The following is a 20,271-nucleotide window of genomic DNA, read 5'->3' as shown; positions in this document are numbered from 1 at the left end:
AAAAATCAGATGCTCATTCTGGGGGAGAAAAGATACTAGATCATAATTATTATAGAAAAATACCAAAAAAATTGAGTTGAGCTCTTGCCCAACAAAAATAGTCTATGTAAATTCTCCCACAAGGTTTCTACAATAACACCAAATTATCTAATAAGATACTAGAAAAGATATTTTAAGCCTAGGAAATATTTTAGTGACATTAAAAATATAAATTAAATGTTAGAAGATTTTTTTAGTGAAACCTAGGGATTCAGGAATGAGCAAAATAGAAATTCAATTTCCTGTTCTCTATTCCTTCTTCCTTCAATAGCAGTCCTCTCTATATTTCATGTGTTTCTCTCTCCTAACTTATCTTCTTACAATATATTATATGATAAGCTTAAGATGATAGAGTTACAAATGATCTATAAGTAAGGGGTTAAAAGTTTCTGAGTAATTGTATTGGGGAAAAATGCTAAAATTGGCAGTTAAAAACAATTCATTCAGTTATAAAACAACAACTTATGCAAACTTTCCAATGGCAAGTGGTCACTAGACTCAAGGACCAACCTTTCTCCCCATTTTGAAGTCCTGGAGAAATATTCCGTGGAGACGCATCCATTCTCTGTAAAGAAATAAATACTGTATTCTTAAGGGAATACTAAAATCACATTTTTAAAACTGTCTAACCAAATGAATCTTGAACTTTTTCATGTCAAGACCTGTTATACTAAAAATAACAAAGAACCACCTTTATAATTTAATGTAGCTTTTAATTAGAAATTAATCAATCTACTTTTTATTAGAAATTAAACCTGAGAATATTTTATAATATTCATTTATTCATTTAAAAACAATAAGCCCAAGATGGGCTTGGTGGCACAGGCCTATAATCCCAGTGGCTCAGAAGGTTGAGACAGGAGGATTGCAAATTCAAGGCCAGCCTCAGCAACTTAGAGAGGCTGTAAGCAACTTAGTAAGACCCTGTCTCAAAATAAAAAAGTAAAAGGGCTGGGGGATGTGGCTCAGTGGTTAAGCACGCCTGGATTCAATCTTCAGTACCCTAAAATAATAATATAGTAATAAGTCCATTATAATATTAGCACAAGTATAAAAACATTGAGTGAATTAAAAATACTTATTTTCCAAAATTAAAAACAATTGGTGAAAAAGTGGCACTGTTTTGCATTTTTCAATTATCTTTAGTGTCTAGCTAGCTAGATTCCTATTTGGCTTCTGCATTTAATCTGATGAATACACTGTTATGATTAAAGTTCTGGCTCCATACAGATATGTGGTTAATAAAGAGAAACTTACAGAAGCCCTGAAGAGGTCATAAACCCTCAACAGTCCTTGAACCACACTTTGAGAATATTGTTCTAAACAGAAGCTTACTTCTTGGCTTTATGGCATCTAGAAATACATAAGATTATCATTAAGCTGGTAAACTTTTATTATCCATTGAACCTTCTCAAGTCCTAATTATCTGTGGATAAAATATATTTAGAATGACTATCAGTGCCACATGATTTCAATAAAGTCATTTCTAAGTTCACTGATTAAATATCATCACATCAGAGAGACCTCCTTGGACGCCCTAGATAAAATAACCCACCACCACTACCTACTCTTTCAGCAAAACTATCTCCGGTTATTTCTTCCTTCAGAGCCTTTTTATAATTATAGGTTCACATGTGTACTATCAGTCTCTTACTTACTAGAAAAATATTTCATGAGGACAGTAACTATATGACCTTTATTCCTAATTGCATCCACTATAACCTAGAAAAGTTCCCAGCACATCATAAGCACTTGAGAACTCTTTATCAAATAATTAAATATAAAGGCAGTGCAACAGAATTTCAAATCAATCTTTAATCTTTCAAAAAGATAACTTTCTGTTGAATGATGGTATCTTTTCAATTCTGTATCAACCTCTTACACCATTACCTTTGCAGTGCGTTCAGTGGGCAAATGGAAAGGTCACCAGGGGTTTGTGCTTATTAATAGCCCTGAACTAGTTGGAAAATACTAAAATTTAAATGATCGTTAATAATCTTTTTCTTACTCTCACCTAAACTGTAAGGGAACAGGATTCCTACACATTTGTTTAAGAGACAAAAGGAAAAATCATTATATATTACTAAAAAGCAAAAGTTTCCTGGATCCATCAGTGCATGAAAATATTCCTTTACAGATACAAAACACTACATAAAAAGAAGACACTCGCTCAAAGCTGTTGTGATATCAAAGCATGAGGACCTGAAAAATACTGGTAACAACTCATGTGAAATTTGGGCAGCATGATGAGAATTCTAAGATGGTCACCAGCCCCTGGTGTGTATATACCTTCTTCCAACTACTCAAACACTGACTTAGTTACTGCTATGAAGGAATTTTGCAGCTGTAATTAAAGTCCCAAGTCAGTTGACCTCAAACCTCAAATTCCAGGTGGGCCTGATGTAATCTCATGAGTCATTAAAACCAAAACCGAGTCTATAAATAAGAGACAGAGGAAGTAAGTGATCTGAAACACAAGAGGGATTTGACTATTGTTGCAGGCTTTGAACAGGTCAATGAATGCAGATAGCCTGGAGGAGTTAGGAATGGCCTCCAAATCAATAGCCACCAACAGAAGGGAAGCTCATTCTTTTTTTTTTTAAATGGGGAATTTCCACAGCCAGACATAATCTTTTTTTTTATTTGTTTAATTAGTTACACATGACACTACAATGATCTTGACATATCATATATTTGAATCAGATGGGGTATAATTTCTCATTTTTCTGAGTGTACAGGTTACAGAATCACATTGGTCATATAGTCACACATATACATATAGCAATAATAATGTCTATTTTATTCTGCTGTGCTTCCTAACCCCCCTTCCCTTCCCCTCCCCTCCCCTCCCCTCCCATTACTTCTCTCTACCCAATCTGATGTGACACACTTCTTTTTTTTCTCACATCATTATACATGTATTCTGTAATGATGAGGGTGTCCTTCCATCTTCCATGCAATTCCCCTTCTCCCTCCTTTTCCCTCCCAACTCTCTTCCCTATTTAGTGGTAATCTTCTCATGCTCTTCCTCCCTACCCCATTTTGAGTCACCCACCTTATATCAGAGAAGACATTCAGCCTATGATTTTTAGGGATTGGCTAAACTTCACTTAGCATAATCTGCTTCTTATCACCACCAGAAAATGAACTCTGCCAGTAATCTGAATGAGCTTGGAAGAAGACCCTGAGCCTCAAGTAAGACAGAAGCACTGGCCAAAATCTTCATTTCAGATATGTGAAATTCTATGCAGAGAACCTAGCCATGCTTGCCAGATCTCTGGCCCACAGAAACTATGAAATTATAGATTTATATTTTTAGACACTAATCTATGGCAATTTGTTCCCCAGCAAAATAAAACTAATTCAGTTAAATTAAGATGTAGAACTTACCCAGTTCAGACACCTTAAGAACTTCTCATTTAAAGCACAGAGATAAATACTCATTGTAAAACAAACGAGGACTATATTACACACTCTTGAGTACCCACATCTCTTCCTTTGTAGCACTTGCTATCACCATGAGAGTATCTCAGTGACTCCAGTGGAGAACATATTTATGATAAATATTTCAAATAAATGAAACAGAACAGATCATTTATTTCAGGCTAGTACATAAAAGTATTCCAAGTCCTATATCTCCTTGAAACCTCACAACTTCAAGATGGAAAATCTATTAGATATTAATCAATTATGTATTAAACTACCACTTCTAAGTGTTATGAATGGAATCAATTATAGTGAAGGACCAAAGACAAAAGTTTATTTTCCTACCTTGCTTTCTTCTCCTTGTCTCAGTCTTCCAGGACTTGGAGGAACTGAAGGTCTCTTTCTACCTTTTTCCTGCTGAAAAAAGGTCCTGCAACCTGCAGTCAAAGAATATGGTTTGTTTTTTAGCACTTTGAATATTTATAAATTTTCTTTTTACACTCTGAAATCACAATTGTTTCCTATTTGGATTGCAACAGACTTTAAAGTTGTACCTATCTAGGACTAAATTCTTATCATATCTAAATAACAAATCAAGAGCTCTTGTTGATATGACTACAATTATAAAAGAATAGCAAATTAGTATAAAGAAAAATATTTCTAAAAATAAATATTTAAATAATGACATAAGATAAATACAGTAATATATTTGGAATTTTCACCCCTGTTATGGTTTATATATGGGTTATCTCCCAAAAGCTCATGTATTAAACAATGCAAGAAAGTTCAGGAAAATGATTGAATTATAAGAGCCTTAACCTAATAAGAGCATTAATTTCCTGAAGGGATTAATTGGGTGGCATATAGACAGGTAGGGTGTGGCTGGAGGAGGTGGATCACTGACGGTATGCCTTTGGGATATATATTTTGTACTTGGTGAGAGAAGTCTCTGTCTCTGCTTTCTGGATCTACTTCCTGAGGTGTTTCCCTCTGTCATACTCTTTTGCCATGATGTTCTACCTCCATCCCAGAGCAATAGAGTCAGCCATCCATGGCTAAGAACCTCTGAAACCATGAGCCACAAATAAACTTTTCCTTCTCTAATTGTTCACAGCAGCAAAAAAGCTAACTAAAATACTCTCATATCAATTATTACTCATTGCACACTAATTATTCCAATTATTACTCATTGCACACTAATTCTGTCAAATTCCATTCAGCAGCATACACATTTGAAACAATACTGAAGGTTGTTCCCTTCTTTGGTTTTTATATCTTCACAAGCAATCTAAAGGTTAGACCATACATTTTAAAGGATTTAAAAAAAGGGAAAGGAGGGGGTAGGTGAAGTTTCTTTATAACTAAAAAATATGATGAAATGTCTATAATTAATAAATTATTTAAATTTATCAAATGTCACGGCACAGCCAATTTGGCAATAATATTAATTAAATTGCAAAATCATATACCTGTTATTCCAAGCTTGCAGAACTTCACAAAGACTTTGTTTCTTGGCAATAAGTGACTCAAAGACTGACTGCAGTTGCTGAGGAGTGTCTAAAGAGGAAGACATGAGCCTTACTTGCATCTTTTCAATCCAGTTCTTGAACTCACCTTCTTCCATCTAGGAGGTAACAAGATAAAATTTCAGTAAATAGGCACTATATAGATAACCCTTCCCCACAAAAAACAATTTCTAGTAAGTAGACAATTGACTTTTTGATTTTCTATTAAAGAAATGAACTACCTCTTTTTGTGCAAAGATATCTTCCATTTTATCCTCTCTTGTTTTGCTAAATGTATCAGTTTTCAAAGATGCAAGTCTTTCGTCAACAGCTAGATATACCTGTGAAACTCTAAAACCAGAGAACATTACATACTTTAAAGAAGGTGAGATCAAATTTTCCACTCCACATAAACAGGGAAAAAAGCAGACACTAGACACAAAACCATAACTGAAAAAAGTCCTATCTAATTAAAAATCATATAATTGTGCACACCAAAAAAAACCTGAAGGATATACTTCAAAATTTTAACAGTTGTTTGCATTGTCAGAGTTCAACTTTTTAAAAAATGCTTTTCTGTATTGTCTACTTTTTTTTCCATAAAGCACATATAACATACAATTCAAAAAAGTTATCGACATTTTCAAAGACGGTTAAATGAACAAATCTTGATACTTGATACTTGATACCTGTACATCACAGACTTTTTTAAAAAAAGAGGATCACCAAAGAAACTGAAACTTACTTCTGAAAGAAGTCCTTAAGGTCTTGAAGAAGGGACACCTTTAATGGGGCCTGGCACTTAATGAATATTTTAGGGAGTGGAACACATACTTCAAGGAGCCGAATGGGAGAATAACTGAGAGAAGAAATACAAGTAACAGCAGAAAAATGAAAACTATTTTAATACCTTGAGCAGAGATATATCCAGATGGTCAATTAAATCCTAATAAGGCATAAAGAAAAATAAAGTTTCTATAAAATTGTATTTTTTAAAAATCAAAGTTATTGAAGACAAATTTCAATCATAAATATTTTCCCCAATTTTAGATTTTGTTTTGTTTCATCACTACACTGTGATGCCATCAGTATCCTTTTGAAGTTATCCTCATTTGTTATAAAAACAAAACTGATTTTGATATAAGCCTTCTCTATGAGTAAGGAAGAGACTCCTTCCTATAATAGGTATAGGTATAGATATTCTTTACCTTTCCACTCCTGAGGAATCTTCATGAGAATATTTCCTTTCTGCCTGAGGTACTGCCTAGTCAATGCTATGCCCCACCTACACAGTACTTTCACGTTTAAAGCTCTTGCTTAAGAAATAAGTTCTAATTAGCAAATGTTCCCTCAGAGTCTAAAATGTCCCAGATGCTATTTTAGATACTGAAGATATTTCCTCATGATTCAGGAAAAACAAGTAAATATTTAAAATAAAACAAATAAATTGGGGCTGGGGATGTGGCTCAAGTGGTAGCGTGCTTGCCTGGCATACAAGAGGCGCTGGGTTCAATCTTCAGCACCACATAAATATAAAATAAAGATGTTGTGTCCACCGAAAACTAAAAAAAAAAAAATAATAATAATAAATACTTTAAAAAATTCTCTCTTTAAAAAAAACAAATAAATATTTAAAACACATACATCAAGTGCTAAGTGTCAGAGAAATACAAAACAAGAAAGAGAAGCAGGGGAATACTAGTCATGAGAGGGGATCAGAGTAGGGAAAACTGGAACAGACACTCATGCAAAGTAAGTAAACAGCAGGCAGATACCTGTGAATGAAGAGCTTAGAGAAAGAAGAACCAGCACAGGGCTCCCAGGCAGGAACCTACCTGACACAGGTGAGGCTGAGCCAAGGGGCTAGCATGTGTGTGAGGGGACAGTGATAGGCCCTAGGCAAACAGACAGAGCCTGTAAGGACTTATAGGCCAGTAAATGGACTCTGGCCTTCACTCAGGGTGAAACGGGGACTCTGTGCAGCATCTAGACCAGAGAAATGACCTTGGTTGATTTTTCCTTTAATAAGATCATACTGAGCACAGGCTGTGGGACAAGGCCAAAAGGAAACTGTCTGAGACTACTAAATTTTGAGGGTAGTGAAAAGTGTTCAGATCCTGGATATATTCTGAAGCCAGAGCCTGAACCCTTCCTCAAATTATTTAATACCACAGTGGTGATTATTTACTTATTAAACTTGAAATTTTAGCTTTATTACAAGTATTTGATTATCTTTATGGTAGTTAATACCTTAGCAAAAATTCTGACAGAGTTTCTTGAATGCCAAAACAAAGAGTAAAACCGAGGGGCTGGGGCTGTAGCTCAGTGGCAGAGCGCTTGCCTAGCATAGATGAGGCACTGGGTTCAATTCTTAGCACCACATAAACAAATAAAATAAAGGCATTCTGTCCATCTATAACTACAAAAAAGTTTTTTGTTTTTTTTTAAAGTGAAACCGATAGGTCAACCAGGGTTCAAATCAAGACCCCAAAACTTGTTAGCTCTATAATGAACATACAATATTATTATCCTCACTTGTAAGGTATATAAAGTCTATAAGTAAGGATAATAATACATTTTTAGGTAGATTAAGTTAACACTGATATCTCTTAGCAGTGTCTGGTTCTGTGCTTTTGCAAGGGTGGAGGTGGGAGATGACACATACAATTTAATTCAATCCAGTAACAGTAGAAATGTTGCAAAACCTTCAGGAAATATGACAATGTACAAGATCCCTTTGATTCCTTACCTGAAAGATGCCACCATCTGGTTATAAGAAAAATACTGGTGATAATCATGATGAATAGAGTGACCACAAGGCTCAGCACTGGCTCTACGTGAGTACTGGTGCCCATAAAATCTAAGTTCAAGGTACTTTGCAAATGACATAGACCAGGATTCATTGGAAAGAGCAACAACTGGTGTTACCTGGAATTCGACAAAAATAATTTAAGTTATCTAATAATAATGAGAACTTCATTTTTTAAAATGTCTTTTCTAATACAAACAATATATTCTGAATGCAGAAAACAGGGAGAAAAAAGTTTATAGGTGAATGGAGCTGAGGGTTGTGAGGGAGAGCAATATCATGGATAATCACATCACCAACAACAATACACCTGTATGTTTACTTTCTATATATGAATATATATTTACACAGTAAATGTTACTTGTACAAACTTTTTTCCTACAATTTTATAAGCTTTTATTCTTTACTGAGCAAGAAATCATGAATATTTTTATCATAAGATAATCTTTACAACTTTTTAAATGGCTGTAGGATTATCCTATTACATTAGAATATTAAACCCAATCCCTACTTATGTGCATGTAAGACATTATAATTTCGACCTTATTTGGATGATGCTGTGTTGAACATCCTTGTACATACATAAAAACATTCATAGTTACATCCTTGAAATAAATTAATAAAATATCAAAGGGCATGAACATTCTTATGGGCTTTCATACTTTTTGACACACTGTCTTCCAAAACAGGTGTACTAGTTTATAAAACCTCCAGTACCAACAGTATTTCAGAATATCAATCTCTACTTTCTTACCAATCCTAGGAATTATAAATATTTGAAATTCCATTTCTTAAAAAAAAAGTCATTTTATTTAATTTCTACTTGATTTCATTGCTTTGATTACTAATGTGAAATTTATTTGCACATTTACTGTCCATTTGTATTAAGTTGCTATGTTATGCTCTTTGCCTATTGTTTCTATAACCATGGTTTCTAGAAATTTAATATATTTAATATTAAGTATATTTATGTTTGTTTTTTTTTTAAGTTGTAACTTTTCTTACACTAGAAGTTCTTCATTTTTGTATAACAAAACTCTTTTCTATCAGAATCCCCAAAGCAGAAAGTTTTGTCTTTAAAATAAAGTGCATATACTGAAGTATGCAAGATATAAAGTTCAAATTCAAGTTATTCCTTTAATGCAATTACCAATCTACAGAGTTCACAAAAAATATTACCAACTATCTAATGAGAACTAAAGGCCTATAAGATAAATATGAAAGTAAGACTGATAAATGGTAGAATGATTTTAGGCTGGTTATGCAGGAGGAACTAGATTTGACGGCAGATATTATCGTAAGTTATACTATTATTTTCTAATTGTCATATATTCCTTCCAAAAATAAACTAAAAAAAAAGCCATGGTAACAATGAAGTTAAACTGGATATATACTCGCCGAAATTTGGATAAAAAAATATGTATGAAAAACATGATCATGCTGCCAAATATTTGCCCCAGAGTTAGAAAAGTAAAGAAAGGCACATGAAAGAAATAAAACTCATATCTTTTTCAAGATTGTACATGAAAATCAGTAGGGTTCACTTTCAACACTGTCTCATTCATACCTCTTCAGAGAGAAATACTGATATAAGCTCAGATTTATTGTGCAAACATCCTGATATACTGCAATAATTAACTTTACAAATCTGTCTTATCCCCTAGATGAAAAGTCTGTATTCTTTTTTCATTCCTAGGACCTAGCACAGTACCTCCTGACACACAGATGGTGCAAAATGAGTGATTGCTGAATGAATAAATAAAATAATTAATAACTGTCAAGATACGGTCTCAATATATTTACTGAACAAAGCACCTGAATTTTACTTAATGACTGATATATTTCAGTAGTGAAATTGTCAAAAAATGAACATTATTTTGAACATATAGCAAAGGAAGATAAAATAAGAGCTCAATTACAACCAGTTTCAAAATATTATAGATTACTACCTCCCCAAAAAACTATACAAATACAGAAATAAATGTCATATATTATAGTACCAAGGTATATTTACCTGTTTGCAGATTCTGAAGCAGGAATACGTGAGAATTTTATGTTGATATCCAGGTACTGGAGAATCCAACTCCTTAAGGATGATCCGCACACAACCTTGCCCATGGACAAAGCACCGAATGTGATGCACCATAGGAGTATCGCAGAACATGCTAGGGCACTGATAAGAAGGCCTTTGACAAACAAAAGAGCCTTTCTCTTATTAAACATAAAACATAGAAGCCAAGAATAATGAATATTGGTTACTCAGAACCACTGTCAATAAAGAGCAGCATTCTTGCTAGAGTATTGATGACCAGTGAGCAAAGTGTACAGCACTCCTGCTGCTCTGAGCTGCAGCTGAACCCCTGTCATCAACTACTGTGTGTTAAGTCATTTCTATTTGTCCAACAATTTCAAGATGATTCATTTTATCCATTAAAACCTAGACATTTTGGGGGACTGGTATTCCCTTTAAAGGGGGAATGATAGAGATTAAATTATTTGCCTTTTGTCATGTAAGTGAGGAATGATAGCACTAAGATTTAAAATGAGGTCTAGCTAGCTGCCTCCAACACTTCCCTTGCCTGTCATTTTAATCATTATTGGACAAGACATTTGAAAAATCCCTAGGGATGGCAAGGTTATTAGATTGATAAATATATGAGAAAAGTGCCGTATAAGACATCCCAATTTGAATATGAAGTAGATTACTTCTTTGCATGGCATGGTTTAATGTGGTGTTAAAGTGAGGACCATATAACACTTGACATCAAACTCATACTTATGTTTTAGGTTGAAATTCTGGTCTTCAAAAAGCCATAATGGAACACAAGGAAATTAGCTCTTACCTGAAACAGTATCTCTCTAAATATATTCCTAATGTAAGATCATTCTTCCCATAAAATTCCATTGTTGCAATCCTAAAAGAAGAGATCACTTCTTAGAAACATAAGGACCACACAGCAAATACACTTCATGAGACCACACATTCTGATTATAAAATGGGCTTATGATGAAGTATTAAAGGAGGTAATATTTGTCGTTATAGAACAGGTTTTACATCATCTTGTAAAACAAGTTTGGACTAGCAACACCATACCATCTTTTCCACTACCAGTCCATTAGTACCTTATGAAATTATTTAATGAAGATGCATAAACTATAATATTAATTAAGTAAAACTGATCTGAGTTAGAAAGAGGTAAAAGTTTCCTTTACAAAACCTTATGCCTCCTAAACATAAAAAGAGGACTCTGTCGTCTGCTCTCTAGTCCACACCTTTACTGAACATGGAGAACAGCAGCTCTTCTTACTAAGCATCCAACTGCTAACTTTTTATCTAATCTACAAATGCTCACAAACAAGAGTTAGGTTATATGCCTTTAAAAACCCACTTCTTATTCAAATTTTGACCTAAGGAGTCCCTTTTCTCCCAGAGAAAATCCCTGTGGGCTTCCCCAACCCCCATCTGCCTACTGGACCTATACCACTGCTATACCACTTCCAGAATATCACTTCTGGAAGTAAGTGTTTTGTCATGGAAACAATACTGCAGAAAGTATAATTACATCCTTATAGTACTTTGTCTTGTTTTGTGTGTGGTACTGGGGATGGAACCCATAGACTCACAAATATAAACACACACTCTACCACTGAGCTACAAGGTACATGTTAAACTAAAGGTAAGCTATGTCATGTAAAACTATATAGTCTATGTGAGGATCATGTGCCTGTGATTTGAAACAATAATTTATAACATTATAAAATGTGTTTTATATTTTCAACAGAGAATTATGTTTTAGAATAAAACCCATTAATAAGGCAAAAGACTGGGCTGTGGGTATGCTCAATGGTAGAGCACATGTTTAATATGTGCAAAGCCCTTGGGTTCAATCCCCAGCACCAAAAATAAAAACAATATAGCAAAAGGCTGATTGCTTTTATAAAAATGGTATCTGAAGAAAAATTTGCCTAACTGTTATCATCAAAATTCAACTTGTGTGTGTCAACTTTCTTTCTGTAAGTACAAATTTCTATTCTATCCCTCACATTTTTTTTCACTCTCAGGTTATTCTCATTTATTTCTTCCCATAAACAAATTACATATTTACAAATTTCAGAGTTTTGTCAACTTAGCTATGACCAGCAATGTGCCATATACCTAAAAACAAGTATGAATGTCTACATTTTTGTCAGTTGCTAGAATTCTGTTCTTAAGTGCAATAGTTTACAGGGAGAAGAATCCTACCAAGGACTGACACAGGCACTGGGAGCATTGCTGGACTGGGCAGATGAGCTGCTAAAAAGCACACACAGTCTTTGATGGTTAGCAGGATTCAGACAGTCCACCTGAAGGAGAAGGAACACATGAGCCACTGGAAGTCAGAATACATCTAATTCTACCTGCTTCTAACATACAATATATTCCACTGTATTGGTAAAGTCTCCTGTCATCACTGAAGTAGTTCTGCTGAGAATTTAATACTACAAGAAACTATATTTAAGGAAGAAGAAAAGTTGATATTTGAAGAAAGACAATCTAAAAAGTCTAAATTAAAATATTAAAAAATACTAAATAGTTTGTTTTCTTAAATACTCTTTCAAAACTGTATTATTTGGGGAGAAAAATGAAACTAAAATGTCCATATGAAAGTCTGATCTGATAACTGAATATAACATTAATCAGAGATGCCCAGAATTCTAAATTCTAAGGTATTTCCTCACCTATATTTTATGCCTGTTTTTGATCTCTATGAGGTAGCAACTGCTATCTGTTGAAATTCAAATTTATGCTACAGAAATCCAAAAAGAAGTTCTTAAAATACACGAAGCCTCTGTGCATCTGAGGAGAAGCCTTCCACCCCACCTCCCAAGCTCAGTGGTTTGTAGTTTAAAAACATATGTCCATCCTCTTTGCTAGCTCTCTAAAACATCCACACACACAAATACCCTCATAAGTATGAACACACAGATGATTTTGTTTTATAAAAATTATAAAATGGGGCTACATATATTAAAATACAACTTCCTTGTTAACACACAACAATATATCACAAAGCCAGATGTCATAGTGTCTGCCTATAGTCTTGGTAACTCAAGAAGCTGAGTCAGGAAAATTGTCAAATTCAAAATCAGTCTTAACAATTTAGCTAGACTATGTTGCAAAAAAAAATTAAAGGTGGGGGGCTGAGGATTAGCTTGGTGATAGAACATTTCTAGGTACAGTCACCATTACCACAAACACACACACCAAAAAAACCAAAAATGTATCATCGATTCTATCCATGTCATTAAATGCAATCCAAATCATTGTTTTCACTACAAACAACTAAACACATTGCTTCAATAAATATCCTAGTACATATATTCTTAGCAAATGCAAGCATCCTTATACAAACAGATTTAATTGGTTCTTCAGCAATAGATTATAAAAAGGAGGAAGACTGGGTCAAAGGCATATAAATGTACCCATACATTAAGATACCTCCCTATCACTTTCAAGAAATTTACAGAAGTGTATAGAAATTTATGCAAGTTGTTTTTTCCATACCCTCATTAATCGTGGATCTTTTTGCCAGTCTCACAAATAAAAAATTGTTTAACACCATTACTATTTAGCATTTCCTTGATAAGGAATGAATCTGAATGTCTTTTTTATTAAGCAATTGCATTTTCTCATCTTAAAGTAGATTTCTTCATTAATTACTACCATTATTAGTAATGTGCCCATAAACAAATCTTTCTTTATAGAAAACAAAAGAAAAAGATCACTTTCATAGCTAGATAACAATGCAAAGTGTAAAGCCAGTGCCGTGGCTTACCTTTGTGGACCACAATGCATCACCTGGAATCAGCCCTCTCTCTTCATCACTCTCAGTTTTGCTTCCTGATTTGCCACTGGCAGTACCAGAAGCATCCTTTGAGTGAGCAAAAGGGTCTGAATGTTTTGACTGAATTCTTCCTCCTCTGGCTCGATAATCAGCCAGCATTCTACCCAAGCTCTGGCTATCACCCAGATGCTCAGCAATCCTAGTGCTCACTAGCTCATGTGAGGGCAAGACTTGAATCGACTTGGCCTGAATACTTCCATTTATGCCCTGAAACCCAGAGAGATCCCTGAGCAGCTGTTTCTTCCTCCTGCTCTCCATTTCTTTGAATTCTTTATTGAGAAGAGGAGACCAGTAAATCTGCTCTGGAAAATAATCTCGAGTAGAGCATCTCATGCCCTTCTCAGTTAAAAGGAAAGGTTCCCGGAATGTGATTACTGGGGAGATACAAAGGATCATATCTTTTAACTCCTGTTTAAAGGCCAAAGAATAATTCTTTCGTTTATCTTCAGAGGGGGTAACTTCCTCAGTAACATATAATCCAGTGTCATCCTGTAGAGGTTCTCTAAAGGTTCTCATCTGGCTTTTGGGATCTTGCTCCTCTATTTGCTGCAAAATCTCTGGCTGTTGATTGCGACAGCATCTTGTTTGTCCACATGAAGTGGCAACAATGATTCTGGTACCAAATGGAAAAGAGCACAGGGGACACCAGCTGGGCAAGCAGAGGTGGCATACTCTTGATGCTTCAAAGAGGCAACAGTCTGTGGAATACTTTTATTTTCCTGCTCACCCTTCTCAAACATAATCCTGGATTCCAGCAAAGTGTTATCATCAGAGGGCAGAAACTCAGGAGGGTAGTCAGGATCCAGGGGAAGGGAGGTTCTGCTATACTGCTCCTGCACAGCCCCATCTTCCTCCTGTCCCTCAATCAGAGAATGGAATGAAGGACTTTGCATTAATGTGGGAGGCATAGCAAATTCATCCATGAGGAAGGAGATTTCTAGTTGAGAATGATAGGCTACACAGAACATAAAAATTAGGATCTCCTTGACTCGAGCCAGCTCATAATCAGAGCCTCCTCTGAGCTTGATTGTACAGCCTAAGTGCTGCGGGCAGCCTTCAAAAAACATCAGTGTTTTGGTTTGTTCTACAAATAAACAAACAAAAAGTTAAGAAGGGTTAGGTGATAATCCAGAAGTCCCAACAGAATTAATTCACTACCTTAATGTTTTAAAAACAAAAACCACCCTTCCAAGAATAAGACTACAGTTGCCTACACTCACTTAACCACTGCTGCTTGATATTTCCTACTAACTAAATGCTGCAGTACTAAGGAGGTCATTAAATCTCTGAAATCCCCAATCTCAAGTGAATCTATGCCAAAGATCACTCACCATTAGGCAACTGAAATATCTGCATGTACAATTTGTGACAAGTGCCCAAGTGTGGTTTTGTGAGTAGCTGGTCCATTGACATCACTAAATCATCCTGGGTCATCCGACTGATTCCTTCTAAAACTTGCTACAAGAGGAAAACATTGTATTACAAAATTAGAAAAAAAATTAAAACCTTAGTGAATTTAACCTGGAAAAGTAATGGGGATGCCTGTTACAATTCAAGATCTGGACATATTTAAATATCAGGATAATTTGACAATTAAAATTGCTTTCAACCTAAATATTTTTATTCCACAAATAAATCTATAACCAAATTAATTCAAACACAACCAAGAATTTCATTAATCATTCTGAACTACATTACTTGTGCTGAAAAAAATTAGGAGAAATGGCCATCTCCAACTAATTTTACTTTGAAAGATTTTTAGTGCATCATTATCCATAAGTACTAATACATTTAATTAGCTCTTAGTTTAAAAAAACTACAGCAAGACCAACCAAACTCTAACCTCACAGCTCCCACTTACTGAATTTTTTTTAATACGGTTATAATCCTCTTTTTTGAAACCAACAAAAGTCACCCTTTTTCTAGATATCAGAATAAATGACTCTCAAACAGATGCTATTTCAGCTACTTTCCTAATTCCAATCTCCCAACTGATCATATTCCACCCTGAATAGCTACAGAGATCTAAAACTAATGCTTAATATGATTTAATAACAAACATTTGATTTCAAAGCAAATGAACATTGAAAACAACAACCAGAATTAAGACAAAACAATTCATTAACTACTTCATAAAACTTCTGGGCTCTAGATGGCAGACAACTGAAACTGAGCAAGCTTGCCACTCCTATTCCATATGTCCAAAGTATTTTCTGAGCAAGACTATAATAATGTTCACAGCCACCAAAAATGCAAGAGCTTATTGTTTATTCCCTTTAATGAACCTGCCTGTTAGGAGGTATGGTCCTTTTAGCCTTATACCTCATACAATTTAAGATCAGGATATATTAAAATATTAGGACAGCTTGACTATTAATATCAATCTCACCTAAATGGTTTTTATCACAATAAATCAGTAACCAAATTAATTCACACCCAATCAAGAATTTCATTCATCATTCTGAACCATCGATTATGCTTAGAAGAATTTCAGGAGAAATTCCATTATTGTATATATTTTCAATAATATTCCATTATTAACAAAATGGAATGTCTTTTGTGAAATGTATTAATTTTCTATTCTGCTTATTAATTTATAATTTAATAGCATTTAAAGTTATTTATGAAGCTCCAATAAAGCATAATTAAAATAAGTTGATTTTTTAAAAATATTTTGCCTCTCCTACAGGAATGACAAATAAATTTCCTATTCACCCAACTCCAATCAACTACTGTAAGTGTACCTGAAACAGCATTTAAAAAGGGGGTCTGGTCCAAGCTCAGCTAGAAAAGAGTAAGAAAAGGTAGACACAAAGGGGAACATAACAAACCATCAGACCTAGTGTGTTTGGCCTTGTAAAGACAATATAATTTCACAACCTAATTATCTTCTTGCCCTTGTATGTTCCTTTTTCTGACTATCTACCTTTAGGCTTCTTTGATTACTAATTTCATTACTGGAATTGGGAGAGAGGAAGGAGGGGAAAAATCATATCAGCTGGTACTTTATTTCCATCAATTCCAAACTGAAATGTTAGAGGTATCATTAAACTATGTTTAAAAGCATTGATGAAAAGATAAGACACTTTCTGTTATCTGAATCAATCCATGTTTATTAACTACATATTTGTCCAGAGCTTACCTCTCTAACATGAAAAGACTTTAGTTTGTTAATAGGACTGAAAGAATGGAGTACTAAAAAAACAGATGAAGCATAAAATTTTTATAAACAATATCTGTTTAGTTTCAATTACACTAGTTCGTTGATCCAAGTCATACAATTCTAGACATCTGAATATGTCTACAATCAGGATATATCCCTATAATCAATAAAATTATGATTATTATCCTGTGAAAGTCATATGACATCTTCTGTGAGACCAAAAAGCCTCCGGAGCAGTATCTGGAGCTTTAGCCAGGTGGTAGAGGGTGTGATAAGCAAATGCAAGGCCTGGAGTTTAATCCTCTGCAGCCAAAACCCAACATCAAAGCATCTTGGATTACATGAACAATAATAATTGTGTTTTTTCTTTGAAATCTCAAAAAGTCACAGTAAATTAGAGCTAGAAAGACTGGTATAAATCTAATCAAAACCCCTCCATTTTATTGAAAACATAGCTTAATTCCAAAGATGACAGAGTTCCAGATAACGCACTTCATTAAGTAAAAGAGCAGAGTTTCCAAAGCACTGTGTGCTGGGTGTGGTGGCACACAGCTCCCAGCAGCTTGGGAGGCTGAGGCAGAAGGATCACAAGTTCACAGTCAGCATTAGCAACCTAGAGAGGCTGCAACTCAGTGAGACCCTGTCTCTAAATAAAATGTATTAAAGGGCTGGGGTTGTGGCTCAGTGGTTAAGTGCCTTGCATTTAATCAATCTCCATAAAAATAAATAAATAAATAAAAGCACTGTGCCTTTGACCACAATTTACTTCCTCACTTTTTCTGTGATACCTATGAATTTAAAACAAAAGTGATTGTTCCTATGACTCCTGGAAAAATGTGATTATCTATGAATTTTTAAGAAATGCTTTTCCTATGTTTCTTGAATTGAATATAAATGTTTCCCTGTAGTATTATATTTACATTGGTAAAAACTTTCCATTTTGAATGACCACAAACTACAATAGTATTTATGGGAGAAAAGAGTTGGGGCAGAAGACTTAAAACCTATGCAACAACAATAACAAAATCACTAATTGGAACCTTAACAGAGAACTTGGAAAGACCAGGTACATTGTTCATCATGGCTGGAGGCTGCCTCAAGAGAAATTTTAAATGCACAAAACTATAGCAGTACAAATGGAAATGGAGCTCAGAGCAGCAGAGCTACCAAGAAGCCACCCAGAGCTTGAAGGTGCACCTCGCTGGGGAGAAAGTCCTGCCAACAGATGCTCACTTTCAATTTCTTAAAATAGAGCTGAGGGACTTTTTGCTTATGTTGCAGCCAAAATGAGGGCTATAATCTTACTCCGCTATTCTGGAGCCCCATACTTAGGAAAAGCCCCAGAATCAGCAGCTTCCATCTGACACTATTCCCCAAGTTTCTAACTACATACAAGCTATGTTCTAGAAATGTGTTTTAGTAAAAGTGACTGTATTACAAACTGGAAAGTCTTTTAGAGATCTGAAAAGTTGGTGAAACTCTCTCAGTATATCAATGGTCCAGGGAAAACAATATTTGGATTTTCATTTTTTCTTCCATAAATTCCCAGTCATGTACATTTCCCCTTAACACTCTGAAGCTTTAAAAATAATGAGTGACAGAGATTTTGGTAAGCTATCTGTAAAGTTTAATTCATAGAAGTGTCTTCTATAACTAAATTTTAAATAAAACAAGAGCAACAAGTTTCCTTTCAAAATAATTGAGATAAGCATCATTGTACATAGCCATTCCTTCAAATTACCACTTTCAGTAGTGAGTGCTTACCTGAAGCACAATAGGATCAATGCAAGTAAACTTAGTTTCTTCTCTGTAGAGATACACAATGGAACACTTTAACAGAAGAATCTTGGGGTTTTTAATACAAGAATTCATCTAGAAAAAAAGAACAGACTGTTAAAGCTGTTAAAGGTTTGCACTTTACAGACCTTCTTTAATAATTAAGTTCACATGGTTCCTAATTCCCGCTAATTTAAAATATCTCATTATATCAGTATTAATTTAATTCTTCTGGGTTATTTTTTCATTTTTTTAAAAACAAGTAATCTTTTCTGATCAATGAAAAATTCTTTAAAAATTTACTCTTTTGAAACACTAATTGAATCCATTCCTCTATAATCTAACTTTTTTCCCCCTAATGTTGTAAGAAGAGGTAGGAATGGGTCTTACAGATAGGCTATCTTAAAAACTCAAAGAGATCAGCAAATTTGAAAGCATATTTAATTCAAGATAGAAAATGAAGAAAAGAATTAAAATGCCTCCTGAATATTTATAATGAAATAAATTTCTAAACAATCACAAGTTGGCAAACTGAACTGGGTATCATGAAGTTCATAGAGAAAGTCTTCAAGCATGTTCAAAAACATGTGACTAAAGTCACAGGCAAAAGGGACTGAGTTCTCTAATCAAGATTTCAGACTGACCCATCTTAGAGACCCCAAACAGTGCTGAGAACAGTGACTCACTAGCTGGGGAACTATATTCAAGGTTCTTTTAGCAAATTAAAGATTCTCTAAATATGGTCAGTAGGACAAGTTGGTCACTCATGCATACATTTCTACCACAGTTACACATGGTTTTCTTAAGTTCCTGAAAACAGCATGACACACTGACCTCTTAATTCAATAACAACCACCAAAAACCCTACTTAATCTGATTTAAAGCACTACTTTAAAAGGTAATGTGCCTCTTTAATAAGTGTCTATATAAATACTAACTTTGGACCACTGCTGAAAAATAATACTGAATTCAGGCAACTTTTACTTATCTTTGATCACTAACAATTCTCTAGAGGTAAAATGCCTTACAGTTGAAGCCCTCTGTATCTACAAGGTCCACATCCATGGATTCAACCAATCATAGACAGAAAATATTCATGGGCAGGAGGACTGTACCTAACTAAATATGCAGATTTTTTTTCTTGTCACTATTCCCTAAATATACAGTACAGCAACTATTAATCTAGTGTTTACATTGTACTAGCTATTATAAGTAATACAGAGATAATTCAAAGTATGCGAATACTACACCATTTTATATGAGAAGTTTGAGCACCCTCAGATTTTAGTATCCCTAGGGAAACCTGAAACCTTCCTATATGGAAGCCTGAGCCTCCTTCTTCCATCTGGTGAATGCTATTATCCAAATTCCAGTTCATTCATCATCAGCTCTGGGGGACTGTTATGGTTTGGTTATGAGTTGTCCCCCAAAAGCTCACATGTGAGACAATGCAAGAAGGATTGGAGGAGATGTGATTGGATTATAACATTGAGCTAATCAGCGAATTAATCCCTGATGGGATTAACTGAATGGTGGCTAGAGGCAGGTGGGATATGGCTGGAGGAACTGGAGTCACACTGGGGGTTTGACTATGGGTTATATATTTGTATATTGCAAATGGATTCTCTCTCTGCTTCCTGATCAAATCATGAGCCGTTTCCCTCTGCC

At 34.7% G+C, this 20,271-nt stretch overlaps 1 protein-coding gene across 1 annotated transcript in view; it reads right to left on the bottom strand.

Moving 5' to 3' along the window:
* The window catches only part of LOC144250971 (1-phosphatidylinositol 3-phosphate 5-kinase-like), a 35,812-nt gene that overhangs the window by 14,334 nt on the left and 1,207 nt on the right, over positions 1-20,271 (bottom strand). The window contains 15 exon segments of the mRNA XM_077794123.1: positions 550-604; positions 3,361-3,366; positions 3,811-3,888; positions 3,890-3,902; positions 4,935-5,089; positions 5,213-5,321; positions 5,716-5,829; positions 7,720-7,898; positions 9,794-9,965; positions 10,623-10,694; positions 12,023-12,123; positions 13,596-14,236; positions 14,239-14,748; positions 14,996-15,122; positions 18,592-18,699. Coding sequence (XP_077650249.1) covers positions 550-604; positions 3,361-3,366; positions 3,811-3,888; positions 3,890-3,902; positions 4,935-5,089; positions 5,213-5,321; positions 5,716-5,829; positions 7,720-7,898; positions 9,794-9,965; positions 10,623-10,694; positions 12,023-12,123; positions 13,596-14,236; positions 14,239-14,748; positions 14,996-15,122; positions 18,592-18,699 — 2,440 coding nt within the window.

Source organism: Urocitellus parryii, chromosome Y, assembly GCF_045843805.1.
Source record: "Urocitellus parryii isolate mUroPar1 chromosome Y, mUroPar1.hap1, whole genome shotgun sequence".
In the NCBI taxonomy this organism is placed as follows: domain Eukaryota; kingdom Metazoa; phylum Chordata; class Mammalia; order Rodentia; family Sciuridae; genus Urocitellus; species Urocitellus parryii.
Note: the sequence above shows the minus strand (reverse complement) of the source record. Positions and strands in the feature narration are given on the sequence as shown.